Here is a 26,795-nt window from a genome sequence, read left to right as displayed (position 1 = left end):
TCCAATTATTATATTTTTTATTTCAATTATTTTGAGATCAAGAGATAATTACAGATAACAGACGATCTATAAAAACAAAACTTGCGATGACAAGGTAACCAACCTGTTATCATGAGAACAAAAGATTCTGCTCACAAAGCTTGTGTAGTAGCAAGCACCTCATGACAATATTACTGTTAAACCTGGCTTGTTTAATTACTGCAGTTTAAAATAGTTTCTTATTGGTTTCCATTGCTGAGTATTCCATAAAGAAAAACTGAAAATGTAAGGCTTAGGTCTTAAGACCATTTTGATCAAATACTTAGGTAATGTGTTTTGTCACCTCATCTAAGACAATCATTTCCATATCTTTACTGTTCTTTCTCTGTTAGGTAATACTGATATTGTAATTAGTCAGGTTTTCTGAAAGGCTTCTGGGATATGTCAAAGAACACGTGTGCTTGATATTCTGTCAGCACATCACAATTTATGACTCATCTCCTTTATTTCCTGGAATATGAAGAAAATAATTGCTGAATAACAAGCATGTAACACTTAAAGGGGCAGTTCACCCCAAAACCAAAAATATGTTGTAGTGCCATTTACCCATTCAGTTTGTTTTAGTGTGAACTGCCAAGCTTTGGCGATATCTGCCTTCTCTCGAACATAATGAAACTAGACCACACCTGGCCTGTGGTGCTCAAATTGCCAAAAACTATTTTTGAAAAGCAGTGCCTCTTTCCAGAAATCGTGACCTCGTTACTCAAGATAATCTGCAGACTTTGTTGTGAGGATTTTAGGAATTATTTTCTAATCAGACAACACCATATCACAGAGCAGAAGGAAATGTGTATCAACTCATAGATGAGAGACTCACACCAAAACAATCTAGATGGAAACATGGCCCCACAGCTGAGAGGGAAAATATGTATTTTTCATTTTGGAGTGAACTGTCTCTTTAAACATCTCAAGCCCAGACCTCACAGTGAATTCTGCTCCTGCCAGCAAGGTTGCTTCAAATTTCAGCATCTTGTACTCTGCAGGCCACTGGCTACCCAGAGAGACCACCTGGGCAGAGGCCTGTTAGGGTGCATGTCTTCTGTTGACAACGTACTTGCGTGAAAGACAGACAGAGAAGAAGAAGGATATGACAGACAGCTTGGCCGGGCTGTCAGCTGCCACTCGGTTCTCATTATGACTTCTCTCATGTCCAAGTCCCGTTCTCTTGGCTTCTCCAAACTTCTGCACGCCTCAGGTACCGTTTTGGAGGCCAGCAGAACGTCCATCTGACAGAGAGACTGCAAAGGAAAAGCCCAGAGAGAAAGCAGAAATGAAGCAAGGGCCCATTTCCCACGTTGTTCTTGGCTGCTGTCTGCCCCCGAAGACTTTAGCGAACACTTCCAAAACAAAGAGTTTGTCTGTGTAGGTGCCCAAATAGCCAACCCACGCATATATGCACACTTGCACACAGACAGAGACACACTCATACACATAAAAAATGTTATTCTAATTCCTTCTAAGTGCCTATTTAAGCAGCTGTTTTCTGTAAACACTGGCTCGGACGTTTGGTTTTAGATCATTCTCAATTATATCATAATTACTAGGACTCTGTCTGGTTGTCAGAAACAGCACCCAGAAAATATAGCTGTGAATTGCTGCCCCTTTGCCAGCACAAACAGCCGGCCTGCTAATCCCAGCACAGCTCTGCGAAAACAAAACATGGTGGGGGTAATGTGGGAAGGTGTCCGACCCGCATGAGGGATAGCCTTCTGTGGTCATTTGCTCACCTCCCATCCCAATGAAAAGTATGGGCTCATTGAGCAGCCTTAGCACTTTTATCTGAGCCTCACAAGTCAGCCACCAGTGCGGTCCTTATCCAAGGATGCGATGTGAGACTTTTTATTTTCTTCCTGAGAAAATCATTACTGAAAATCATCATCAGGGTGGAAGTGGGGTCAGGGTGTGGTCCCGCTGGAACTTGGAGAATCTCATTTTCAAAGCGAGACAGGTCACACATTGACCTTTTCTCACAATTTTAACCTTGTATGGTTGTTGACTCATTTTCTGTCTTGATCCTCTCAGTGGGAAATGTAGACGGTTAACTTGAATGTCTTAGCTAATGAGCCGAAGTCATTATTTGAGGATTACATCCGACAGGTGCATAGAGCCCTGCTTAACAAGATCCTGGTCTTGTCTGTTTGTCTATATTGTAGCAATAAATTTGTGGTTATTGCCTTGGTACACACACATTGTCTGCATGGGTCTGCTGTTTATTAAAGGCTGAAGTAATGGTTATATCTAAAGGGCAGGCATCTTGTTAAAATGTAATTCATTTCTGCATGGACGACCTCTCCAGCTCCAGGGCTGGGTCGAAGCGGGGAGGAATAATGGTGCCAAATTTAGCAGCGGGACTACAAACTTCTTGTAGCTATTTTGGTCCCAGATGTTGAAATTCTGGTGTAAAGTCCCTCTGACAACAAGGACAAAGCCAATATTTAATCCACCCCTACTTGATCAAAATGACAGCCAGACATTTCTTCATGATGGCAGCACTATTCATTTCATGTCCTTTTTCCATGTTGATCCGGTAATATCTACAATTATTGTACTGTATCATGTTTTTTCCAGTGCTTAACTTGCCATTGTGCAAACGTAATAAACTTTTTAATTTTAAACAGAGCAAAAAAGGCATTCTTTAGCCAACACACGCAGAGATAAAAGACAATGAATGCCTTTCAACAAACAGCTGCAACTACAACATTGACTATAATTTCAAACATCACTGACAGATTTGGTATTTCGCAAAAAAGTGTTAACTTAGAGGATTTACGTGACTTTAACTTGGACGGGTACCCTCACTATTTAACAATTGTTTGTGTAATCTCTGTATTTACCACAGTTGAATTAGAATAATTCCATATGAAATGATGAATAATAAATGTCTGCCATAACCGCAGATGAATCGGCAGCTAGCTTGGTTAGCTGGAAAGTCTGAGCAAGCTAAAACAGCTAATCGAGGTGGCTCTGTTTACTTTCAGTCAGAGATGAAGATCTGTTTCATATAATTTGAGAAGCTGAAGTTTATTTGGAAAACTTTAGGTGATTTCAGCTGTTCGCCTTCGAGTACATTGTTTGTCTGTGTTTCCAGAATCTCTACAACAAAGATTGCAAGTTAACATGACCCTGAGAATGACCACAACATCATAAGACCCAAGGCAAAAATGCCAGAATTTTCCTTTAATACCATCATCTGCTATTTCATAGATCAGGCGTACAATTTTAGCTCTGTAATCTGCATTTTACAGACATCTTGAGACAATTAAATCTCAGCTATTTGAGTGTCTGTAGTTTGACTCAAAGCAATTCATAATCCCAATCCTTTAACTGAATCCCCAGTGCAGGTTTGATGGACAGTCCATCAGACTATTGGTCGTCGCTCAGGCTATACCATCTGACAGTAGATGTATTTAAGGGAGCAGCAGTGTTTGAGGGTAGAGTTAACCAAAGCATACCGCTGCACCAAAGACATGTCACTTTCTTTCTCCTCTGCGCTGAAGCCATCTCTGATGGCCACTCTCCCACTGTCTGTCTCTTTCTGTCTGCACTCTTTCTTCACGCATCGCCTCTGACTGTGTGTGATCCGGAGGTGTGACACTTTCCCAGTAGCCCACAGGTATCCATTACCCAGTTGGGAGCCTTGGCACGCTGCCCCCGGCCTAACCTGTCATGGAGGGTACAATAGAGGGATACCGTGCGAGGGTCTGCTCTCCAGTTCTGCCATAATGTATAGTCCCTGCTGCCACCTGCACACCAGCAGATCCCTCGGGAAATGGGAGGGCAGAACCTCCGTGACTGATGTGCCTTTTCATCTTAGCTGACTGCAGAATGAGACGAGCCGGCTCAGATCATTACTACCTCTCTCCTGTTTTTGTTTTTCTTTTTTTTTTTTTAAGTTTTATCAACTATTTTTAATATCCAAATGTTTGTGTGTTGGTCAGTAATTAAATAATGGAAAAATAAATGAATTATGGAATTATGGATATATATCAGTTCCCCCTTTGTTTTCCTGAAATTATCTGGGACACCATTTTGCACGCTCCCTATTTTGTGCATAAATAAAACTAGACAAGCTATCACAGGAGCAGGCAAAGAAATGGTAAGTCAAGTTGCATTGCTGTATGCGTGTGATGAGGAAGAACTTTGTCTACTTTGGTGTCATCTAGTGGCCTAAATCTGTACATACTGGGATTTAGGGATTTATGCTCAGAAAGTATCATAAACAGGCAGATTTTACAATCTAGTTTGGCTGTCAGGTAATAGTGAGAAATACATTGCATTTTACAGGAGCTTAAGGTCATTCTCATTCATGAGCACTTTGTTAGGTTCTTGAATTGAAATAAAATCACTCTAATGGCCAGCCTCTTCTCATGCATGGGGAATGAGGGAAAAGCTCCTGTTAAGAGTGCCGTTCAAAAGCTCAGTTTAACAGACAGCCTTAGATTTGTGGAAATTATAACTTTCAGTTTATGTTCTCATTTTGAAGGAGTAGCAGCATATTCAAAATCACATCATTCAGTAACTTGGCATCTGAAACGGTCTGTGATTATGTAAAAAAAGAGAGAGCAAAAAAGAGAGAGAATGCAGTCCAACATTTACTCCTTCTATTGTGAAATGATCTTTCCAGAGAGCAGAAACAATGTTAGACTGGGGTTTTGATTGTTTGGCTTTATCTGATAGGCTGCAAGATTTTCACATGATTTAAGACAAGTCAAATTAGGACACTGAACCAAAATGACCCTGACTGTGTCACCTTGGCCTGTATTTACACAAGGTGGTTAGTCAAATCTCAGCCACGCATGCAGACACGTGACTCAACTCAAGTGTGGTGGTTTGATTTAACGGTGTTCAGAAAGTATATGATACAAATCATACGAATCATATGTATGTATGAACTTTTTTCTCAGGAGTTAGTTAATTTATATCTACAAATAATCATACATGCATGAAGCCACCTATCTTCAAGATAGTTTGGCTGGGCTTTGCCCTGGATTTTGGTTCATATAAGCACATTAAAATGACTTAAAATAGCCCACAGCCCACAGAATTTGAGTGTTTTGATGCCAGTGACAGTACTGAACACATATAATACATGTCCTCACTGAAACTTGTGTCTAATGCATCTAGACATTGCGGTCATGCTCTAACATGACCATAAAACACAACATTTTCCCATTACCAGGTTTAAAAGCTGTTGACCTTCCTTTAATCCTTTAATTAATTTTATTATTACATGATGTAGAATATTTCAGATTTTATACCAGGCAACCCAGAAGAATAATAATTCTTCATCAACAAGTTGTACTTTGCATGCCACTAAATCACAGAAAGGATGACAAAGGCAATTAAAAGATTGTGACATGGACAATAAAATACGAGCAGTTCAATGTCCAGTACAGCGTGGTATCTGTGTGGGGAGGGAGGGATACATGCTGTACACTACAGTAGACTGTCATTCAGTTAGCTATATTATTTTTAAATAAATAAAAAAAAAACTAAGGTAAAAACCCTCATCTATGAACTCCCTTCAAATACAGCCTTATTAAAAATTATAGTCTGTGGTTTACTGCAGCCAACATTTTCATATGGGGTCTATTTGAGTTATACAAGGGCTGATAAATGGGCCCCAAGGGGTTCACGTACAGAATCCAGGACCTCAGCATGTTTGAGAACCTGAACTAAGCCCACGTTTCCTCACATGGCTTCCAAATGTGTAGCATCAAAGAAACCGCATTAACACTTCATTTACATTTTTAGTAACACATACACACATTCTTCACAGAAACATGCACTGACACACAGAAAAAATATCGCAGTGCTCTCAAATTAGGAATAGAGTCACACATGTGGCTCTGATGAGCTACTGGCAAACAAAGACCTGTTCAGCTGCGGGTAAACCGCTGACGCACATAAGCACGAGTCAGACCATTAAGTTAAGTCATCAGAAATGTATTAAGTGAAGTGTTAGGTTGGTCAGATTCCCTGCATTAATTTTAAAAATATCGTCTAATGGTTCCCATAAATAGTATGAGAGAGACCAGCCTCATTGGCTTCCTTCCACAGTAAGCAAATATTCTGATGATGAACTAAAATGATCGAAAACATACAAACCATAAAATGAAAACTTTTTAAAGACATTATAGATGTTCAGAACATTAAGTGCATTGTGTGATGTGTTCCATATGTACATTATCACGTCTTTATACTTTCTTCGCACTGATAGCCATAGAACAATATTGGGCGCTTTTAGTAGCAACTTAGTGGTCAGAGTTTTAGCCTATGATATGAATTTGTCACGGAAAAAAAATGTACTGTGGGTCAGGGATTTCATTTTCTCAAGTCTCATGAAACTCTTTTTTTGTAAATATATGATCCCATTCTAATAATTGAACGTAATTTCGACGTAATAATACAAGTCTATGAGCGGAATCTACAAATAAACTCTTTTTGGCCTTCATTTCCTCACAGTATAAACCTGATAAGATACTCAAAGCTAAGCGGCTAAGAAAGAAGAATTGTCCATCATCAGCATCCATCATTTCATCTTCAATGGTCTTGACATCTCAATACTTGTCGAGGTACTTTGCTAATCATTTGGTTTGGAGCTGTAAAATGAACACGATGATTGATGATGGGCCCTGTCTCAGTCGCTAAGTCCTGTGGGGCTAACTCAAAGCTGAATTTAAACTAATAAAGTAAATAATTATCTGTGGCAGGGGTTTTCAAAGTCAGACATCGTGGGCATGCCCTCAGACAAAGCTTGGAGAAAGGTGCCCCCCCTTAGTTTCACTCAGCTCCTGGATTCCTATGGGATCAGGATACTTACTTGATCCCATATATGCGCATTAAGCCGACATAGAATAATGTTACCGTTTGTTTAACTTCAGGCAACGCCAAATATATAAAAATAAGTCTTTCCAGAGGCACTCTTTAGTTTGTCACTGTTGTTGTGAGGAAAAACAGCAGCACTCCCCAAAACTAATTTACCTCTTTTACTAAAACACACACAATTGGCTTAAATATATTCTATGCGATGTCCTTTTTCTAATTAATGTAATATTTTTTGCCCACTTCCATTCAGTTAAACTGTTTGGAGCACCCCCTGATTTTCGGCCTTTTTTTAAATTTATTTTTAGTCTAGGGTACGTAGCATGGGAGCCTACTTGATCAGACTCCAGAAGCATGAAAAAAAATCCAACAAGACCAAACAGTCTCGCTCCCTTGTTAAATGTTAGCAAATCAGACCACCGCAGCGTGTCACAGCTCGGCTGCTTTCATAGGAATTTCCCGACTACTAAACTTTTACCTCTTTTACCTTTGCCCTAGAAACGCCATCGCGGTCACGTCACCGTGGTGCGCCACATCTCGCGATAATTTTGGAACATAAATACAACCGCTTTCGCTTCCCACGCACCGTCAGTCTGCTCGTTAGCAAGTGGGACGCACCCAAAACTATCGGTGAGTCTTTAAAGTTGCCTAGCAAACGGCTTTGCAGGTGTAATTGAGCTGTTGTTAAAGCTAATTTAGTCTACAGTACTAATTTGAGCCTTTATTATCATGTAGCTATCAGGACAGACTACTGTAATACGGAAGGAATAGACATATTTTTTGTTCGACATGTTTAGGTTTTGCTTTTGAATAGAGACATGTTAAAAGTTTCGACTTATCTCCGTAGGTTTTGTTTCAGAAGACATGGCGGCAGCTGAAGTTATCTCAAATCAGGTGAGTCTGCTACTGAGCTTATTTTGTTAATAAATGTTGACTGCAAAACCTACGAATGTAGAGCAGGTAGCGTGTATTGGACAATAATAAACTAATAAATATCCAATAAAATACACCCTAAGGTGTTTCTGCACACTCAGGACTAAGACAATTTTTTACCCGTTTCCATTTGAATATAATACTCAAAATCCATTCAGAATTAAATATAAAAAGTGTGGCTAATTGTCATAATTTTCTCCATTACTTTGTCATTTAAAAAGTCATTATTAAAGTTGGTAGCTCGTCCTTCAAGCTTGGAGTGCTTGATGGTAAATCTTTTCTAGGACGTTTTGAACATTAGTATTGTAAGTCAGTATTACAGTATTGTAAGTCAGCTGTTCTCCCTGTATTTCTTTACAGAATGTGGTGGAGAGAGTGACGAGCCTTCCTCTGGTGAGCTCCACCTATGGCCTGGTGTCCAGCGTGTACTCCAACACTAAGGAAACCCACCCTTACATCAGGAGTGTGTGTGAGGCTGCTGAACAAGGAGTGTGGAACATCACCTCTGTGGTTTTCATCACTGCTTCTCCCATCATTGGCAAGCTGGAGCCTCAGAGTAGGAACAATTAAGTGTTAATATGTACATAACCTGATAAAATCCATCTGAAATGGTTTACAGGATGTCATAACAAAAATCCAGTGAATTGAAACTGTGAAGACTGGCTGAATCACAGCTTGAAACAGGAAGTTCTGGTCTGGATGCTTACTCATCTTGATCTTTCACCTAGTTTTTCAGTTTACTCACAGTTAGCCTGATTTAGGCCACAAAAAGTTTTCCATTAATAGGACTACTTGCCTTGCTACATCTAATATACTTACATTATGTTTATATACTAATGTACTTTTTTGTTGCTTACAGTTGCCATTGCCAATGACCTAGCCTGTAAAGGTTTGGACAGGATTGAAAAAACCTTGCCTATTCTTCACCAGCCATCTGAGCAGGTATGTACTGGACCATGGACTAAAAGCTGGTGCGATTACATTCTGTCAAAAGGTCAGGGCTGTTAGGTTTGAGCCAAATTTCACAATATCGTGTGTGTTATGTTTGGGTGCGTCCTGTCTTTCTCAACTTCTGTTCCCCCACCCATATTTTACCAAAATCATTTAATGTCTTTGCTCATGATTTTGCCTCTCCTCAGATTGTTTCCAATGCCAAAGATGTGGTAACCACTGCTAAAGATGTTGTGACAGGCACAGTGTCTGGTGCCAAGGACACGGTCTCAGACACTCTGACCAGTGCTGTGGAAAAGACTCGAGGTGTGGTGCAGGATGGGATGGAGAAGACCAGGGCTGTTGTCAGCGGGAGTGTCAGCACAGTGCTGGAGAGCAGAGTGGCCCGGCTGGTCAGCAGCGGAGTGGACACGGCCCTGAGCACCTCAGAGAGTCTGGTGGAGCAGTACCTGCCTCTGACAGAGGACGAAGTGGGTGAGTGGGGCCAGAAACTGCCAGATAGACCAGATACATCGTATGTAACACTTCAAAACATCCACTCATCACCCCCACTTTACTGGGGCGATGAAAAGCTTGACTAATGTTTCATCTTTGTTCGCTGGTTGTTTGATGAGCTTTTAAAAATATGTATTTGGCTGTTGTTTTGGGTTCAAATCATGTTGAGATACATACAAATGAGACTAGTGAGATAAGCTTGTTTTTCTGTGACAAGCTGCATCAGCGGTCAGTTAAGAACAGGCAGCTGGAATATGTTGTTAACGATGGATTCGGCCCACTTTCCAGGACTTATCGGATTATGCTCTTCTGAGAATCGAAATTTACATAAGTGGCCAGTTTTTCCTCCATCATTAAAAGAGTTGTTGTTGAGACTGAACTACAGCTCTGCACCATGTTAAATTGATTTGTTTTGAGGGACTGACTAGTGAATGATTACATTCTTCACGCTTAAAAGCCTCCAGCTACTTAAACATGCAAAACAACAGATCGGGCATTTTAAACAGAACTCAAAGTAATCATATTTGGTGTTTGCTCATGTTTCCCTCCTCCATTACAGAGCTCGAGGCAAAAACTGTGAGAGGCTTTGACAAAAAGGAGCGGAGCTACTATGTCCGCTTGGGTTCACTGTCCACCAAGCTGAGAAAGCGGGCGTACACCAGTGCCCTGGCTAAAATCCAAGACACCAAGCAGCGAAGCAAGGAATTCATCTCTGAACTCAACTCAACTGTTGACCTGGTAAAACTGGCAGCAGTTAACGCAGTCCCCATAGACACAAAATGGAGAAAAACGTCAACCAAATGCTTACTAGCAACATAAGAAACTAGCTAAACATTCATTTATATTTCAAGTCTGCCCTGGAGCAGCTTATAAAAAGTGCACAATTTCTTTTACTGCTTATGAATAAACATTTGAAATGTTTGTTTTTCTAGATTGAATATGGCAGAAAGAATATTGACGGTGCAAACAAGATGGTGAATGACAAGCTTAGCTCCCTGGTGGTGTGGAAGTCCAATAGTTCAAATCAGGAGAATGGTCATGAGGCAGAGGTAAAGAGGTGGACAACACAAAACATGCAGTCAGATAACATTGTGTCAAGAAAATACACACCTTGTTCGCTGTGTTACACCACATACTGTTGGAGCCTCAGAGCGATTGATCTGAAGTCTGTCAAGTCAGTCTCAAAACTGTTTTTTTTTTTTACATATGTGTTCATCCCCTCCATTCAGGTAATTGAGTCTCGCACCTTGACTCTGGCACGTTCCCTCACCCAGCAGCTCCAGACCACCTGCCTCGTCCTCGTCTCCAGCCTGCAGGGCCTCCCACACCACATCCAGCAGGAGGCACTCTCCCTCAGCCACTCTGCCACACAAATCTACCACAACTTCAGCAAGGCCAACAGGCTGAGAGACCTGCCAGACAGTGTGCTGACCAGCAGCAAAGTCCACCTTGGCAGAATGAAAGATTCCCTAGACAACGTGTTGGATTATCTGGTCAACAACACGCCGCTCAACTGGCTGGTCGGTCCCTTCTACCCCCGGATGGACCCGGAGGCGAATCGCACACAGCGCTCTGCTGCCAGCAGCTCACAAGCTACATCCTCCAGCTCTCCCTGCAGCCAGCAACATCAGGAGGAGCCCAAAGAAATCGAGATGGAGTCGCTCCATTCCCAGCAGCAGCAATGATCCTTTACATTTTAATGTTCTGAATTTTAACTAATATATTCTGTTTCGCAGGCAAAGATTTGACTTTTAACAAGGCTGAATTCATTTGGATGTAAAACCAATGTAGTTCACTTTTGAGCAATTCTTGCTGTAATCACATAACCTAAAATGTGATACTTGCCAATTCTTTGACCAATTTTCTAATTGTCACATTTAGTGGCAACATTGAATCCTGTGCTTATTTCTATATAAACTTCAGTGGAATCAGATATGTCCATTCACTGGGTCTTTTTTCTTCTGCATAAAAATCTGAATTTGATGCAAACAGTACTGGTAGTCATGTATGATGATAAAAAATAAGCTTTATTATATATTCTTAGTTGAAAAAAAACAAAAAAAGTCCTGGTGCCAGTGTATATTCAAGCATATTCATCGCTGGCAACGACTTTGCCTTGACAGGTACTCCATCAGATTCTAAAAATCCAAAATCCAGTTTGCAAAGAAAGATTACCAGTTGGTACAAGGTACCTACATTTTGGAAGGTGTTTGTGAGATGATGATGTGAACCATCGCAAGGCACATTTAAAAATGAACTTTTTCCATTACCGTGAGCCTCTGAATCTGGCACCAAGCCATGTCATCCAGCAAATCCAAGTTAATTTCATCCTTGGTCTCCTCAGAAAAACTGACAGTCTAGGAAAGAAGAAGCACACATACACACAAGTTTGTGGCATGTGATAATAATGATTCAAGTCCATCTAAACACTTACAGCTATGGCTCTTCTCCTAACATTAAGTACCTGCCCCTGTGCTGTGGTTACAGTGATGTGTGCGGCGGAGCCCACCACTGAACAGTGCAGATCACCAGCAGAGACGACAGACCTGGGAAAGCACAAAGTTCATAAGTCGATTTTGCATATATTTAAATGCAATTTTTTGTTCATGCATGCATCATCCCCATCAGGATGCAACAGACCTGAGTTTAGGTTTGGTCTGTATGGTCTGCTCGTTGGTCTTTGTCACGTGACTCTGAGTCCTTTTGGCAGTGACTGAGGAGCCCCTGCAGGAAATGAGTCCAGTGACAACATCAACACACTCACTGTGTTATCAACATGTGAATTCTTTAAAAACCTCAATCTCCAGTCTTACCTAAGATTTCCAGTGCTGCTACTACCAGCCAATGTCCTGGTCCTTTTTGTCCCCTTTCCTCCCTAAAAAAAATAAACAAACAAAAAAAAAAAAGAAAAAGTGAAGAGCAATATGGTGAAAGATAAATTCTCTGACTTGTCTTGATTCCAGTTCTTGACATAGTTCAGTTCAAGAACATACAATATCACAGTGGGCAAACTAGAACTTAATTTATGTTTGTACTGTTTCCCCTTTGTCCATTTTGTCAGTTTATAGTATTTCTTATTAGCTCAAAACGTCAGAGATATGGTTTTTAATCACATCAGAATTCAGCAGTTGTTTAATGGACCAGTCACCTGTGTAGATCTACAAAAGGATACTGACATCTATGGTACAGAAAAAAGATCCTAATTTCAAACATCTCCTTGATTGTAAGTATACATTATACATTATTGAATATTGTCAGTGTTTCTCCATAATCTCACACACAAACAACACACTCTACACACTACTTCTGTCTTCTTGAAGTTTTTCCCTTCTCCTCTACTAAAGGGGATCTAGATGGCTTATATTAAATAGTACTTATAGTACTAATAGTTTTTTATTTCCTTTTCAGTTTTCCATAAAACGCCTTATGCCCCATCCTATACATAGCACAAGTTCAAACCATGTATCTCCCTCGTGTGTACAAACATTTGGCAGCTTACTTTAGAGGTCTTGGATGAGGACCTCTGAGCCGGGGTGGACTGACCTGGTGTAGAACCAGTTGATTTTACTTAAAAAGAAAATAAAAAAAATAAAACCCACAGAAGATGACTATTAAAATAACAACTGTTATTTAAACTGTTGGTTTAAGAAAGTCAACTCACCTCTTTTACTGGGTACTCTCCTGAGTGACTGCTGCACCTCAAGGGACTCATTCTGCATAGTGATAATTATCCTTCTTATAACAATAATACACCTCTAGACAGCAGCTACTTAAGCGCTTCTACTCACCTTCATGGCGATTGACACATCACTTGCTGAGATTTCCTCCTCTTAAAACAAAAGATGGGCAACAGGTGAGTAGGTCAGAAAGAAATTAGCGCGTTAATTGTCTCAGTTTATGAATGAAAAGGACTCACCACTTATTGAATCCCCTATGATGGTGTTTTGAAGAGACGGGGGCATCTTCATAAGCTCCACTTTGAAAACTTTGTCCATTGTTGACAACACGTTCTCCATTTTGGCCTCGAGCTCGTTCACACGCTCTTGTGCTGTCAGGGGGAAATTTTCGGCATTTTAAAGACAAACGTGGGGGTGACAAAAGGACGTGAAAGCTGACCTGCAGTCGCGTTCAAACCTTCTTTCTCAAACTGCTGAATGAAGAGAGCCAGTCTGCTCTGTCGCATCTCCCGGCTCAGCTGTTCTTTATCCTGGGCAGCTCCTGCGTTTCTCGCCCGCTTCAAAGGCATGCTGTTGTGTCGCCCCCTCCGAGCTTTAGGGAATGTGGGAACACAGCTCTGAACTGCTTACACTTACGCCCACCTGTGAGCGAGTCACTTTTCATTAAGATATTCACGCGCTTACCGGAAATTCAATCTAAGCGGAAGGATACAATTAGCTCATTATGTTAGCATAACAAAGCTACTGTTAATTCCAATACAAACTGAACTTGGGCTCTTGTGTCATCTATGAAAATGCTTGCGGGTTAATATAGTTGCAAGTGGACTGTCTATCGTTTAACAAAATTAACTTTTTTTTCCATCGTTTGAAGAAATAAAACTGTGCGTCACAAATTCAGTGAAATGCTACATGTTTCTAATAGATTTTTATTTTAAAAAATGAGACTATAGGCTACTCAACACTGTTACTTAAGCAGAATTATATATACTTTATAATCAATAAAAAATAATGTACCACAACCACATTAAACAAATAAACTCCCCCTTTCCACCCTTGCATCCACTGTTAGGATGGGAAAGTGCATTTTTAACACTACATAATGTATGTTTTTAATTTTTTTAAAAGGTAAAAGCAGGTAACCTCGTGTCACAAGCTGCAGCCTTTACAAACAGTGCAAAGATGCAAGTCTCCGTTCTGCTTCTGCAAGATGTCTTCCATTGCAGACCTACATGCACTGACAAAAGCCTTTCCCTTGATTAAAGAAGACAAAAGCTGGTCTCAGAGAACATCCGAGTGAAAGGGCAAAATATGAGGTTTAAGTAAGAGGACCTCTGCGTTTCTGAAGTTCTCTCAACATACCAGGATATTCTGGAAAAATATCTGAAGTTTGAATTGATGACCCTTGAGAGTCAGAGTGTTCATGCATGTCAGAATGTTGCAGATGTTTTAAAAGAAATCTTGGCGGAAGAGCAGATATGACACTTTAGACCAGTGATGGACGACAAGGTGAAGGAGATGAAGGAAGATTTCATTAAGGGAAGGCAGGGATGGGAGGATGTAGAGTACAAAAGGAAGAGAACATAAGAACTCACTTGGGAGGGAATTTGATGCTGACCAGAAAATCAGAATGAGAGAAGAAATAGGTCAAAGGACAACATTTATCAGTCACCAGAGTGAAGACAATATTCACAGAATAACATGAATCTTCAGCTTCTCACATGCAAAGCCGAACTACACAAATTCCCATCAAGGGGAAGGAAGGGAGACAGAAATTGGACATATTTCATTTTTCACTCAGTTCACAAACTCATTTATTGCAGCGCACTTATGTGTGGACATTCAGTTCCTTTCCACAGGACGGTAAGAAATCATTTTATCTATTGTTAAAGAACAGTCTCTTCTGTACATCCTCTGCCATCAGGAGGGCAAATTTACAAGTCAGTACAGGGGGGGAAAAGACAAATTAAAAAGGGAAAGATGGGGGTTGTTAGTCATAAAAATGCTAAGTTACCACACTGTAATCCAAATGTCAATAATACAAAAATAAATAATTGATAATTTTGTTTTGGAGAAAAAAAAAAACTACTGTATGTATGCTAAGATTTTTGAGGTGGTCTCATCTCATCCTCATCCTGGGTTAAATTCAGGTTTTAATCTATGCAGTGCAAATTGAATATTTCACAATATTTATTATCGCTTCTGTACAAGCCATCCTCCCAAGTCTACAATAGGACCATCTACACAGTTCATCAAAGCACATTGCTTTTTTCCTGTCTGTTTAAGCATTTAATGGAATGTCAAATGAACACAGTAAAAGTAGTACTGAAGAAGCCCTTTGTAGTATAAAGCTCTAATTGCAACCAATATCATCCAAAGTTATTGTGTGTAAACCATATAACCAATTAAAAAAAAATCTTACTGGTTAATTCAATGCTAGAGTAAGGAATATTCCCAGTACATACAAGTTACAGTTCTAATTTAACATAGCAATAAGGCATATTAGCTTAACAAGTACAATATGCTACTTTAAAAAAAAATGCAGATATTAAAATCAAGTTGGAATGACTGCTTTGTCACTGAGGCTTCTGTTACAGACAACATGTGTCTTATTTTAATGTGTGGGAATCAGTAGCGTGGCGTGTCTTTTCACTTCAGATTAATGTATTTTTTTCTGACTCTCTTCCAAGGACTTGCTGGTTTAATCATGTGAGTGTTGTTGCAGCGATCAATATTACTTTAAGAGCTGTTCTGATTGCGGTGCATCTGGAATGTTGTAGAATATGTTTTGGTAGCTGATGATCGGTGATTGTCCTCAGTTCTATCCCATTTACATGTGTGCTTCCAACATATATTTACACGAAGAGCCTCACTCTGAACCTGTACATTTACAATTAAACAAACATGAACATTCATTAAGACTTGTCTTACACAACTAGTCAAGGTTTGAAACTTGATTCTTGCCTTGAGATAAAAAAAAAAAAGAAAACAAAAGGAGTCATCCTAGTTTCAGATCACAACCCGCGCCTGCCTTTTTTGGGAACAGCTGGGGTCTGTATACGGTCTCAAACAACCCAAAATGATCTCATCTGTGGCAGGTTATGACAGATTTAAGCAAAGTTAGCAAAATGCTACGAGGCCGAGAACTGACTGCACGATTAAGCACAAACACACACACACACACACACGGACAGATATGTCTACACCATAGGGGCAGTCAATACATTCTGTACACTGATTAAACATTCTATACACCATCTGTAAAAAAAACAAACCTCAACTAATCCCAAAAGATTCACTGCAGCTTTCCAAACAATTTACAGGAAACAGTCCCGCCTATACGTAGCTGCTTGGAAAGTCAATGAAAAGCATAATAAGGCTGTTTAAAAAAAAAAAAAAAAAAAAGGTCAACAATGGCCATCTTCCAAGACCAAGGGAAGAAGCAGTACCACATTTGGGCAGTTGGAGGTGTTTAAATACAAAATCATTTTTCGCTCACACCACAGCCCGCCGCCATTGATGTCCATTGATCCTGCTGACCTTCTTGCTGGTCCAATATTTTTTAATCTTTTAATCTTTGCTACAAGCGCTGGTGGTCAGATGAATGGAGTCCCAAAGCATTTAAGGCAGCACTGGACGCTGCGGCTGGGCGGTCTATCAATGCAGTGCAAAGACTTGAGCTGTTCAGCACTCAGTTGGTCATAAGCCAAATGGTACTCCCTGTCGAAGGCCTCTGCAGACAGAAAGTAAGGGGTTGTCAAAAATGACATGATAAACTTTGGTATTTGTTTCAGTCCTCACACTCAGGTAAACCATGAATGTAACGGTGTGATGTAACTGGTTCATTTCATGTTCAAACATTCACTCACCAACATCAATGTTCTCCTTCCCCAAGGCCACCAGTGAGAGGAATAGTATTTCTCTGTAGATATTCCTGAAAGAAAGACAAGACACAGAAAGAATACATGCTGTTTGTTCAAAAGCTTTACAGCAAAATCTTACCAACACCAAGAAGTAAAAAGCTTCTGGAAAGCTTAATCAGACTCATGAGAATGAGTACAAAGGCTGACCTCTGCCGCTTCACACCCTCTGGGCGCCGTTTGATCTCTCGAATCAACAGGTTGATTGGCCCATAGACGTCGTTTGTCTGGATGTTACGAACAATTGTGTTGAGGAGGGTCCGAATCTCATGGTGGTCTGTTGGAGCCAAAGTTCCCTTCTTCTCCCCTAAAAAATGCCACATGTCACCAGAAAGACTTCAATTCTATCTTTGTTTTTTCAAGAAGTCTCAAATCTGTCCTGTTCTAGCCAACAGCTGTATTGTATCCAAGGTGGTAACTAACTACAGTATGTAAGTCTTGTCACAATTTCAGCTCATTTTTAATCCATAACAGCAGCAACATTTATATTTAGCTTTTTAAACAATACAAACCAAGATAAAAAGCTGTCTTTGTCTCCCTCTAGTGGTAGAAGCGCTTTCTACAAATAACGTTTGTAATAAAAATTTAGATTAAAAATTACGTGTATATTATTTTTATGACCTTTAATAATGCCAACTACTACAGCAATAGCTAATACAAGAGGGTGGACACTACGAGATGTGTGTCTGTGTGCATACTCACAGAAGGTCCTCCACTGCTGGTAGAGGGGCTCTCCTTGCTCCTGGTGCAGGTTAATGTTGTCCCACAGGAGTTGGACATATACCAGCTTACTTTCCTGGGACAGTGATGTCAGTGGCAGCTGCAGAGTAGTGCAATAGAAAAAGATGAAGGAAAGCCATAATAAAAGACATAGAAACAATTAGAATAAATGACATGTTCAGTTTCTAACCTGCACTCCTTTGTTGCAGTGTTCAGAGGTAAGGATGAGACCAGGTAGGTGAGAGGGCAGGTCCAGACGACGGAAATACCAAACCAGGTTCCAGAAAATGATGGGGTGCTGGCTGAGGAACTTGTGAGTGTAGATCACCTGGTTCGACAAGTTAGAGTGAACAAAGGCGCAAAACTCTTGGAACCTGTGAAGCAGACTGCAAGATTACGTGAGTATTTTACCTGATCTCCTTCGTTCTCCAACAGGGTCTCCAGCTCCTTGCGCAGCACCAACGGGCTGAGATAAGGTACAGACACAGGTTTGGGGTTTGGCCGTTTAGTTCCCATGCCATCCTGACAAACACACACACACACAACAATCATTTCCACTGCACTGCAGCGACAATGGTTTCCGCCACACATGAGCTCAATGGGGTTAGTGTTGTGACAGTAAAGAGCACTGACCGAAACCTCCTGCAGGCTGCAGGGCAAGCTGGTGGTGGAGACGCCATGTCCAGGTCTCTGGGAGTAGTCCAGGCTCTGCAGCGGGCCACCAACACTGTTGCTGCGTGTCAGTGATGTCCCACTGCATTTCTGCGCTTTCCCCACTGCCTGGCACTCCAGGAGACCCAGGGGGTCTGACTGCACCGGCTCAGGAATCAGACTAGAAATGCAACAGGCAAAGAGAGTTCAGGAGAAAGTGGTGCTACAAGAACATAGTTAAGCACTTAGATTCTTGGAGTCTGATTTCACATCTCAAACTGTAACTCTTGCTGTTTTGGGTGTTGGGATATACCCCTTTTGTGTTCCAGGCTGATTATCTGGAGCCTCCCTCGGTTCCTCTTCAGGGAAAGAGATAAGGTCTTGTGTTTTGATGTCGGCTGAGCTGCTGGCTTTGAGCTGGGCACTGGTGCTGTGGATGCTGTCTCCTGATGCACTAGGATTCATGTAGAACCTGAAAGTGAAAATCACAGAATAGTCAATGTGCATTACTATTATCATGAGACATGCTTAATACTCTGATAACTGATGCCTACCCGCTCACTGGGCGCAAGTCATGAAACTCAATGTGCAACAAGGGAAGAAAGGCCGTGCGACAGAAAGGACAATTTGTATTCAGGTTGGAATCATCAGCTGTCCAGCCTGCCATTATCTCCTCATCATAAACAAGGGCCTCACAAGAACGGCACTGGGAGCAACTGGACATCAACACCTGGCAAGAGGAAAATACGTCATTCCAATGAACATGTTTGCAGTGATAGCACAGCAGCAGCAAAGGGGGCATTTGTCTTTGTATACATTGTCTGACCTCCAGTGCACAGTTCTGGTAAATGCTCGAAGAGGAAGCATGGAGTGAGGATCCTTGCTCAGACTCGGGCCCCCTGCCTGCTCGTCCTGGAGTTGGATCTGCAGGGAGAGAAAGAAATGAACTTTTCAAAAACTCATTTCACAGGACACCTAACCTCATTAGGCCCTTCTAGTCCACTTCCCTAAGATATGTGGGCTACAGAATGATTACTTACGAAGCTGATGGGTCCCCCTCCCTGTGTCACTGCTGCCACTGCTGCTGCCCAGGCTGGTACGGCTCTGGTTGAGACCATTGGCTGCCAAAACTGGGATGGCTCCTCTGTCAGGACTGTCACCTTCTTCATGTGCAGCCAACATGTGTTCATCCAGATGTGACGGGAAGCCGCCACCACTCTGAGCCTGCTCATCCTAGAGTGGAAAATGAAGGGTAAAGAAAGCTCCAAATTATTAGCACTTGGTGACATTTCTGAGCAGTCTATAAAGCTAATAAAACAGGAATGATCCTCACCTCATCATCTGAGTAGGAGTAAGCTGAAGTAACTGCACCCCACACTTTGCTGGCTACATTTGCAGCCTGTTTCATGCCTGTCTTAAGCACATCAATTTTAGGTCCCGACAAGAGGGTGTCCATCTTGATGCCTGAAATGGAGTTGATGACTGAGCCCAGTGACGCTGCCTGCGAGGACTTCACCAGCGCGGTCAATGAAGCCGATCTAACACCTGGACTACCAGTAGTGCTCGCTGTTGTCCTCGTCTTTTCTACAAAAGTCTTGGAGCGAGTGACAGTAGTGGGGCTGCGTTTGGGTGTGTCACCTGGGGAGCCAGTTTTGACAGGGGGTACAGGGAGGCTGGACCTGCGTTCTAGAGGTGGTTTGGACTGTGGGGAGTCGGTTGAGTCTCCCTGGGCCTGCTGGAGCTCCATGCTCGAGGACTTCACACCCAGGGGGCTTCTGAGGCTCATGTACATTTCGATCTCTTCAGCCAGATTGCGGGACACAACAGCAGGCACGGAGCGTGGCGGCTCCTGGCTGGTGACAGAGGCCGACTCTTCGGACTCGAACACCAGGAGGGAAAGTGGGTCAGCACCCACCTCCACGTCTGCCCTCTCCAGGGTGGCTCCTCGCTGGCCAGACTCATCGTCATGTGTTTCGGTGTGCTTCCTCTCTCGTTTCTCCTTTTTAACCTCAGTCTCCTCTGTCTCTACATCATCTCCCTTCCCTTCGTCTGCTGCTCGTGGCCCCTCTTCTTCTGACAGCTTCCCCAGTATCAAGCCCCGATCATCTTCAGGCTCTTCCAGGTCTTTAAAAAGTGCTTTGCTAACAGGGGGAGGACTCGGGGCTGCACAGAGTGCTGCAGTCAGGATCCGGGCATCAGCACCCATCTGACTAGCTATGTGGTCCACGCCTTTCTCTAAGAGCATCCCAGCACGGGTTTCAACACTGAAGCTGCAACTGCGTTCAGAAAACGATTTCTGACGCTGCTGCTGAGACTGGTGAGGGACATCCCCTGTTGCCAGTGAGGCATCATCATCAGGGAGAGACACGTTATCAGTCTTGCTGTGTCTCCTGAACAGCTTCGCTGTACCTGCAGAATATTTACAGATAAATGTATAAAATAAGCTGTCCTTTATAATTTGGTGCTGCAACAATTACATTTAAGTCTACATTAGCTTAATTTAAGTGGAACATAAAAGAATCTCTCCACCATGGAAAGTCAGAGAAATAACAAAACTATCATGCTAGTTTCTGATGTCATTTCTTAATTGAGCTTAAAGGCCTTTTCTTTCTCCTCACCCGTTTCTCTGCCACCATCGAAGCTCCCTGTGGACAGTTTCACAATACTGGGGACAGGTGAGGGTACCTCAGTGGGACTGGGAGGCTCTGCTACTGCTACGGCACTGTCCACTGAGCCAGCTACGTCACCTCCTGGATATATAAGAACACAGTCATCAACATCAGCATACAAGGAGGAAATTAGGTTCCCGTTGCACTGCCTTTAAAAGCTAAACTAAAATTGAATGTGACCGTTTTCTACTTGCAGCATGTAGAATGAAATCAGCTTTTCTTACCATTGTGCTGTGGTTTGGAATTGGTTCTCTCTTCAGTGGAAAGGGCAGCTGGATGCAAAGGCTCTGCCAGCTCCTGGTGCAACTCATCCTTGGAACCGTAGCCTTGATCAGACTGCCTCCCTGTGAATCACAAACCACGTTGAACTTCCAGATCAATTTTGTCATTGATGATTTGATTACAGGATATATGCTTTCTTTAAAACCTTTCATAGTTTGGTCTAATTTTTAAGATGTAGTAACATCATACTCACCTAATTCAGTGCTAAGATATGGGGATGATGTGACTTTGCCAGACCACAGATAAGGTTAGGCATTTGGGTTAAACTGGATTTGTTTACAACATACTGGACTGGATAAAAATGGTGATAAGTTGTGGCAACCTGTATCACGGCATCTCCACATCTCAGCAATGTTCAGAGCCTCAAAGACGCACAAGCAATGTAATTTCTGACCGTTTGGTTTTAAAGCTTTCTGTCTGCAAAACCTGTAACTTTATGGAATTGGTACCTGTACTACAGTGGTTGTCTGTTGTGTCTTCCATGGTGTGGCTGTGGACAAGCCTGTGATCCTCACCGTTGACTTCACTTGAGCTGTCAGCGCTTCCGTGACTTAAACGGTCAGCGTCAGTGACAACTGACCCACCTAATGATGCAGCTGAAAACGAGGTGGACGCAGAAGGAAAGAAGTGAGAAATGAGAAAACACAATGTGAGATAATACACAATCCTGTCTCACTGTGTGATCCATCCCCACCTGTGGTGCTAAGTGCAGGTCCCTTCTTGGAAGATGTTTGGTCTAGAGCATGCTTGAACTGGGTCACTCCACGGAGCACATTACGCAGCTTGGTCCACATAAAGAGGCCACTACGGTTTCTGCTCGGCCACGGGCCTTCTAACACGGCCTGCAGAGGGAAAACACTGGAGGATGAGGACATGCACACATAATGTAGTGTTTTTAATCCTCCTGAGAAGGAGCAGAGTTGTGTTTAGCAATGTGAAAACCTTGTTGTAGTATCCGTATGTGATGGCGTTTGGATGTACTCCAGCTTTTTTCATTTCAACTAGGACTCGCACAGCCATTACAGGAAGACCCCACAAACCGCAGAGCTGCATCACTACTCTGTAGCACACCTGAAAGAGATTAAAAAAACATGAATGAATGAACGTCACACCATGAGACCAAGATATCTAAACATGTGGAAATGTGTAACACTTTAATAAAAGTATACAAATATATGAGGAGTTAAATATCACTCATTGATGTAACATGACTGTACCTCATCCAGCACCTCCACCTCAGTGACCCTCATTTTCAGGAGGACGTTGTACGCCTGCTGCATGGCACGGCTTTTCGACTTGGCCAATCGCACGGCTGCTGGCAGGCAGATGAACCAGAGGCTGTAGCAGTGGCTCAGCAGACACCGGGCCCACAGCTGAGGGTGGGAGTAAAACCGCTTGGCCATCTTGTATGCTAGCTTGACCTCCTATTGGATCAGGCAGACGTTTAAAGCATTTCCCGAGTTGATGAGGACAGATGATAAGGTATTGTTGCTAATGTGCTGGGTGCCACTGTGTGGGTATGTGCACACCTGCTTCGTCCTCTTAGCCAGTAACGCAGGGCTGCTGGACAGACTGGCCCCTGCTGCTCTGCTGCTCAGTGCTGGACGTAACTCCCTTGGACGGTCAAACAGCTCAATTTTCAGCCTGGGGAAACCTTTATAGCTGGAGAATAAGAGACAGCACTGACAATTCTGAAAGACGATTTCTGTTTTGCCATCTCATAAAGCTTCATAAGAGTACAGTTAAAAGAGTTACGTGTATTTGGGGGCATGTTCAGGTCCGTCGTCAGCTGGAGGTTCAGGGGGCATGACGAAGACCGTGTGCTCACTCTTCTGGGACTCATCCAACTCTAACAGTCTTGTGTCCTCAGAGGACTCTCCTTCAACCTGCAATGGGGATCACATCCAGGGCCTTAGTGATAGTGACAACTGGCACTCCTGTTTTACAAAAGGACACTCTGCAGGCCTTTTCCTGTCTGATGGCAGAAAGTAAACAACTGCAAGCAAATTCCAATTAGGCAGCCAAACACACTTATTTGATTGTGGTTAGGATTAAAGGATACAAGAAAAGCAGGAAATGTTCATGCCCCTCAGTGAAAACAAGGCAAGAAAAAGGTTAATTTATTTACCTTTTAATGTTATTCACAAGCATATAAAGGTGTGGGGAAAACTGGTTACAGTGTAAGTGATTACCTTGGTGCCCTTGTCCGTGATTTTATCAGAGGGAAAAAGCTGTAAGAAGAGGAAAGAGACCAAAAGGAAGAGAATGAATCAGAGGAAATTTTGGCTTCCTTACTTCCCCAGCGGACAAATGTTATTTTGCCAATGAAACAACATAAAACAAAGGCTCATTCATGGAAGGAAATCTCAGGTGGAAGAGGAAAAAATAAAACAGCAGAACACCAGTGTGCGGCGCCGTGAGCATATCTGAGATCGGCCTGGAGCGGGGCCGGTTATCACCTTGTCGACGCAGTCGTCAAAAAAGGCCAGGCCAGTGTCCTTGTCGCTGACAAAGGTGCACTCCTCAATGAAGCGGATAAATATTTGCGTCTTGGTGAGCTGGGAGTAGAACTTGTGCTGGGCGCGGTCTCTGCTTTTGAGAAACCCTGCAGGAAGGCAAGGAGAGACTGAGGTATCGCTGAAAACATGCTGCATTAGTAACACTTTCCTTCTCTCTATCTGTGTCTAAAATTGATCTGTAACACTGAAGCCAAATGCAGGTGTGAACCAACTTCCCAGCAATAAGCATTAGTGAGGTCTTATTATAGCTGATGAGGAAAGTGATTGATTTCTAACACTTAGGTTGAGTGATTATTGTGATGGTCCTTGGAATAGAAACAGCAATAAAATTAAACTTTAAGTAAAGCTGTCAAAATTAAGGCCATAAATTATGCATAGGTTACAAAGCCAGGAAGCCATCAACACAACATATAAAACAACCTACAAACAAAACCATTAGCAACAATTCCCATGAATTTCAGCCACATGATAATAAACACATTTAAAAAGTGAGTCTCTTGTTTACCTTGCAGGTCGTAGAGGGAGTCAGCAGCTGTAGCCTTTTCGGAGGGCGCCTGGGTGATGGGTTTGAGGTAGGTGCGGTAGCCCTTCAGGATGGAGGCCATGAAGCGAAGGAAGGTTTCCTGGATTTCCATTTCCAGGGAAGTTTTCTTCTTGTGCCAGGAGAAGTCTGCCTCAATGGGGGTCATATCAACTGCTGAGCCTTCCTGTGACGTTTGACGAACTGAAACTAAAACACACATCTCAAGGTCAATTTGAGCAATTTAAATACAATGACATTTTAGTTTATTAGCTTATTTATGCATGATTTAATCTCTTATATAGAAAAATGTATTTCTACAAATGCGCTTTAATCTTTCATCCGTCAACTTCTTTTACTTTATCTGGCGATGCTATAATATTTGATCAGTTTCTGCTCATTTTGTTACACTTTGTCGCACAGGTTTTTTAATTATTTTGAAAAATATTATATAATTTAATGATGTCTTTTTCTTCTAAAATCTAATTATTAAACAAAGAATATCACTGTTCAGTTTTAGTAACTTTAATGATAACCTTCACCAACATTTTGTCAGTTTTTGGGGCTACATTTATAACTAACACAATAACATGTGCATACAATATGTTTTAATCTAATAAAAGAGAAAACATTTTTACAATTGCTTCAGATTCAGCTCTGTGGTCATTTTTATGATCACAGTGTGTGGCGTTGCTGTATGTAACCAGACTACATTGTTCATGATACTGTGTCAGAAGCTGATGGTACCAGTGGCCAGCTGGGGGTGCAAGTTGCTCAGTGAGTTAATCAGACTCTTGCTGGGCTTCTTTGGGAGGTTCTTCCAGTTGCTGTGTCTCTTTTCGTCAGACCTATAACACACAATACCACAGAGGCAGTTGGCTGGAAGTAACAGGAGAGCTCTTCTAATATTTGAAATTATTTGGTCGTTCCAACGTTCTGAAAACTGTATGTGCGCATTACAAAGCAGGCATCGACATGGGTGTGAAAGCGTAGCATACAGGTAGATAGTGTTGGTGTCCAGATCCACACAGACAACATCTGGCGGCGGGTCGTAAAGGTCGAAGTAGCGGGAATCCACACCCACTATAAATGGACACGGAGCATTGAGGACACCTGCTAGAGAAAGCGGACACAGGGGGATGTAGGGACACTGCCACTGGAAGGGGAAGATCATCTGAGGAGAGAGAGAGAAGCATAATTACAGCAGCCTCCAGAGAATGTCCAGTGATTGTTTTTTTGTTTTGTTTTGTTTTGATTATGCTCCAGATGTATTTGGGGGAATTTTGAGGATTGTGACATCCTATGTATTCAAAGAGACAAGTTCAATTAAGTTCGTGGAGCTGGACAATCAACAGCCAATCACAGTGCCAAATAAGTCAAAGGTCAAATACATGGAGGAGAGGCAACATTTCCTAAAAACTAAGACTGAATGTTGACCAGTGCAGATAGAAAATCTCAAGCGTGATGTTTCAGCCCATCATCTTTTGTTGGTCTTTGTTTTCTCAAGATGCCACCATGTGCAGAAATGTACATGGATATTCTGCAGTTCATATGTATGTTATGTATGTTATGGTGGCCACTTAGCCTTTTTAAAGTTACCTAAACATCTGTTCAAACACAGCGTCTAATATCTAACCTGAGTAGAGATTGCATGAAATGTAAGAAATCTAGATAACATAATGCACAAGTGAAATTAATCACATCACTGTTGAACTTTCAAAACATGTTTGTTCAAAAACCTGTTCCTCTTCTCGCTGCTTGTGGTGTTGTGTTTGTAGTTCAGAACAGTCAGTAACAAATTAAACAGTAATCATCAGAGCCCTCCTGCACAGATCCAACATGTTTGCGTGCTTTTTGGAATTCTTTTAAAATCTTGTGATCAAATCAATCATTAAGAAGAATGTACTCAGTATCAAAGGGATTACATATATATGCAGTTCAGATGAGGTAGTTCTGTATTTGCATCCTTCAAAGTCAGTACTGGGAATTAGGCCAGGTGGAATATTATCTCCTCTCTTTAACAATGACTTGCCTGAGTAGCTGGATGATTATTAAACAGACTGTGTTGTTGGTAATCTCATAATTAAAGCTTTTATATCTGCAGATGGTTTGGTTGCGCTTTCCTCACCAGAGAGCTGGTTAATCCGAACAAGAATGACTTCATGACGATCATACATATGAGTGCTTATAAAAATTAATAATTATGTTACATAAAGTAAGCAGTAGGGTCTTGGCCCTGTCTTCCAGTTGACTACATTTCTGTATAATTTTTGTTTTAGTCTTTAATATTTGGCTCTTTAGCTGTGCATGTTGCTAAAAGTCAGTCTTAAGAGCAGCTGTGGTACTCACAGCCACCACAGCCTCAGCCACCCCCGTGAGCACGGCGGGCCGGAGGGAGTGCAGCAGGATCTTGCTCTCCAGCAGGACAAAGTGCAGCAGGGTGGCACAGTTCTCCGAGCCCAGATTCAACAGCAGAGTCCCGTAATCTGCCCCGCTGACAGGGGGGTGGGGGGACAGGGGGAGGGAGAGCACAGAATAGACAAGATAAGAGGTGATGTGAATACAAAACAAAACAGCAAGCAAGGGAGAAGAGACAT

At 42.0% G+C, this 26,795-nt stretch overlaps 3 protein-coding genes across 5 annotated transcripts in view; 1 reads left to right on the top strand and 2 right to left on the bottom strand.

Moving 5' to 3' along the window:
• On the bottom strand, positions 1 to 13,606 carry cdca9 (cell division cycle associated 9). Of its 2 annotated transcripts, none has more exons than XM_046380962.1 (10): positions 13,378 to 13,606; positions 13,160 to 13,291; positions 13,032 to 13,072; positions 12,905 to 12,956; positions 12,743 to 12,810; positions 12,057 to 12,118; positions 11,884 to 11,967; positions 11,708 to 11,789; positions 11,514 to 11,600; positions 1 to 1,277 (listed from the first exon to the last, which is right to left on the bottom strand). In XM_046380962.1, exons 1-10 carry the CDS (start codon positions 13,487 to 13,489, stop codon positions 1,002 to 1,004), a joined length of 996 nt encoding a protein of 331 aa, XP_046236918.1. In that variant the 5' UTR covers positions 13,490 to 13,606; the 3' UTR covers positions 1 to 1,001. The 2 variants fall into 2 exon arrangements, with proteins under 2 accessions (XP_046236918.1, XP_046236919.1); XM_046380963.1 differs by lacking the exon at positions 1 to 1,277 and adding an exon at positions 11,252 to 11,381 and having other exon boundaries at positions 13,378 to 13,598.
• plin2 (perilipin 2) lies at positions 7,396 to 11,176 on the top strand. Its single transcript, XM_046380961.1, has 8 exons — positions 7,396 to 7,494; positions 7,712 to 7,758; positions 8,158 to 8,353; positions 8,657 to 8,739; positions 8,937 to 9,222; positions 9,803 to 9,981; positions 10,176 to 10,292; positions 10,473 to 11,176. Exons 2-8 carry the CDS (start codon positions 7,729 to 7,731, stop codon positions 10,926 to 10,928), a joined length of 1,347 nt encoding a protein of 448 aa, XP_046236917.1. The 5' UTR covers positions 7,396 to 7,494; positions 7,712 to 7,728; the 3' UTR covers positions 10,929 to 11,176.
• Positions 13,607 to 14,701: 1,095 nt separating the features above from the next.
• dennd4c (DENN/MADD domain containing 4C) overlaps positions 14,702 to 26,795 on the bottom strand; it is a 30,159-nt gene continuing 18,065 nt past the window's right edge. Inside the window, exons 9-34 of one of the 2 annotated variants that reach the window (XM_046380955.1) lie at positions 26,548 to 26,692; positions 25,197 to 25,372; positions 24,946 to 25,046; positions 24,184 to 24,408; positions 23,619 to 23,764; positions 23,352 to 23,390; positions 22,915 to 23,045; positions 22,689 to 22,821; positions 22,377 to 22,583; positions 22,102 to 22,230; positions 21,854 to 22,001; positions 21,609 to 21,755; positions 21,102 to 21,221; positions 20,827 to 20,958; positions 19,542 to 20,617; positions 19,249 to 19,441; positions 19,035 to 19,132; positions 18,763 to 18,938; positions 18,522 to 18,680; positions 18,191 to 18,389; positions 17,969 to 18,079; positions 17,748 to 17,885; positions 17,540 to 17,657; positions 16,988 to 17,144; positions 16,787 to 16,851; positions 14,702 to 16,650 (exon numbers count right to left, since the gene is read on the bottom strand). In XM_046380955.1, coding sequence (XP_046236911.1) covers positions 16,514 to 16,650; positions 16,787 to 16,851; positions 16,988 to 17,144; positions 17,540 to 17,657; positions 17,748 to 17,885; positions 17,969 to 18,079; positions 18,191 to 18,389; positions 18,522 to 18,680; positions 18,763 to 18,938; positions 19,035 to 19,132; positions 19,249 to 19,441; positions 19,542 to 20,617; positions 20,827 to 20,958; positions 21,102 to 21,221; positions 21,609 to 21,755; positions 21,854 to 22,001; positions 22,102 to 22,230; positions 22,377 to 22,583; positions 22,689 to 22,821; positions 22,915 to 23,045; positions 23,352 to 23,390; positions 23,619 to 23,764; positions 24,184 to 24,408; positions 24,946 to 25,046; positions 25,197 to 25,372; positions 26,548 to 26,692 — 4,606 coding nt within the window. In that variant the 3' untranslated portion in view covers positions 14,702 to 16,513. The remainder of the gene's footprint in view (positions 16,651 to 16,786; positions 16,852 to 16,987; positions 17,145 to 17,539; positions 17,658 to 17,747; positions 17,886 to 17,968; positions 18,080 to 18,190; positions 18,390 to 18,521; positions 18,681 to 18,762; positions 18,939 to 19,034; positions 19,133 to 19,248; positions 19,442 to 19,541; positions 20,618 to 20,826; positions 20,959 to 21,101; positions 21,222 to 21,608; positions 21,756 to 21,853; positions 22,002 to 22,101; positions 22,231 to 22,376; positions 22,584 to 22,688; positions 22,822 to 22,914; positions 23,046 to 23,351; positions 23,391 to 23,618; positions 23,765 to 24,183; positions 24,409 to 24,945; positions 25,047 to 25,196; positions 25,373 to 26,547; positions 26,693 to 26,795) is intronic. The other variant, XM_046380956.1, reaches the window with a different exon arrangement.

The sequence above is a fragment of the Scatophagus argus genome, chromosome 23 (assembly GCF_020382885.2).
Source record: "Scatophagus argus isolate fScaArg1 chromosome 23, fScaArg1.pri, whole genome shotgun sequence".
NCBI classification, from domain to species: Eukaryota; Metazoa; Chordata; class Actinopteri; family Scatophagidae; genus Scatophagus; species Scatophagus argus.
This window is presented reverse-complemented; position numbering and strand designations above follow the sequence as displayed.

Bases quoted from the DNA above. Each gene is read 5' to 3' on its own strand.
- plin2 (XM_046380961.1), top strand. From the start codon at position 7,729: ATGGCGGCAGCTGAAGTTATCTCAAATCAG. The intron at 8,354-8,656 runs GTAGGAACAATT...TGTTGCTTACAG, and splicing joins TGGCAAGCTGGAGCCTCAGA to TTGCCATTGCCAATGACCTA. The intron at 9,982-10,175 runs GTAAAACTGGCA...TTGTTTTTCTAG, and splicing joins TCAACTCAACTGTTGACCTG to ATTGAATATGGCAGAAAGAA.
- cdca9 (XM_046380962.1), bottom strand. From the start codon at position 13,489: ATGCCTTTGAAGCGGGCGAGAAACGCAGGAGCTGCCCAGGATAAAGAA. The intron at 13,073-13,159 runs GTGAGTCCTTTT...TTTTGTTTTAAG, and splicing joins CATAGGGGATTCAATAAGTG to AGGAGGAAATCTCAGCAAGT. The intron at 12,119-12,742 runs GTAAGCTGCCAA...TATTTTTTTTAG, and splicing joins CCTCATCCAAGACCTCTAAA to GGAGGAAAGGGGACAAAAAG.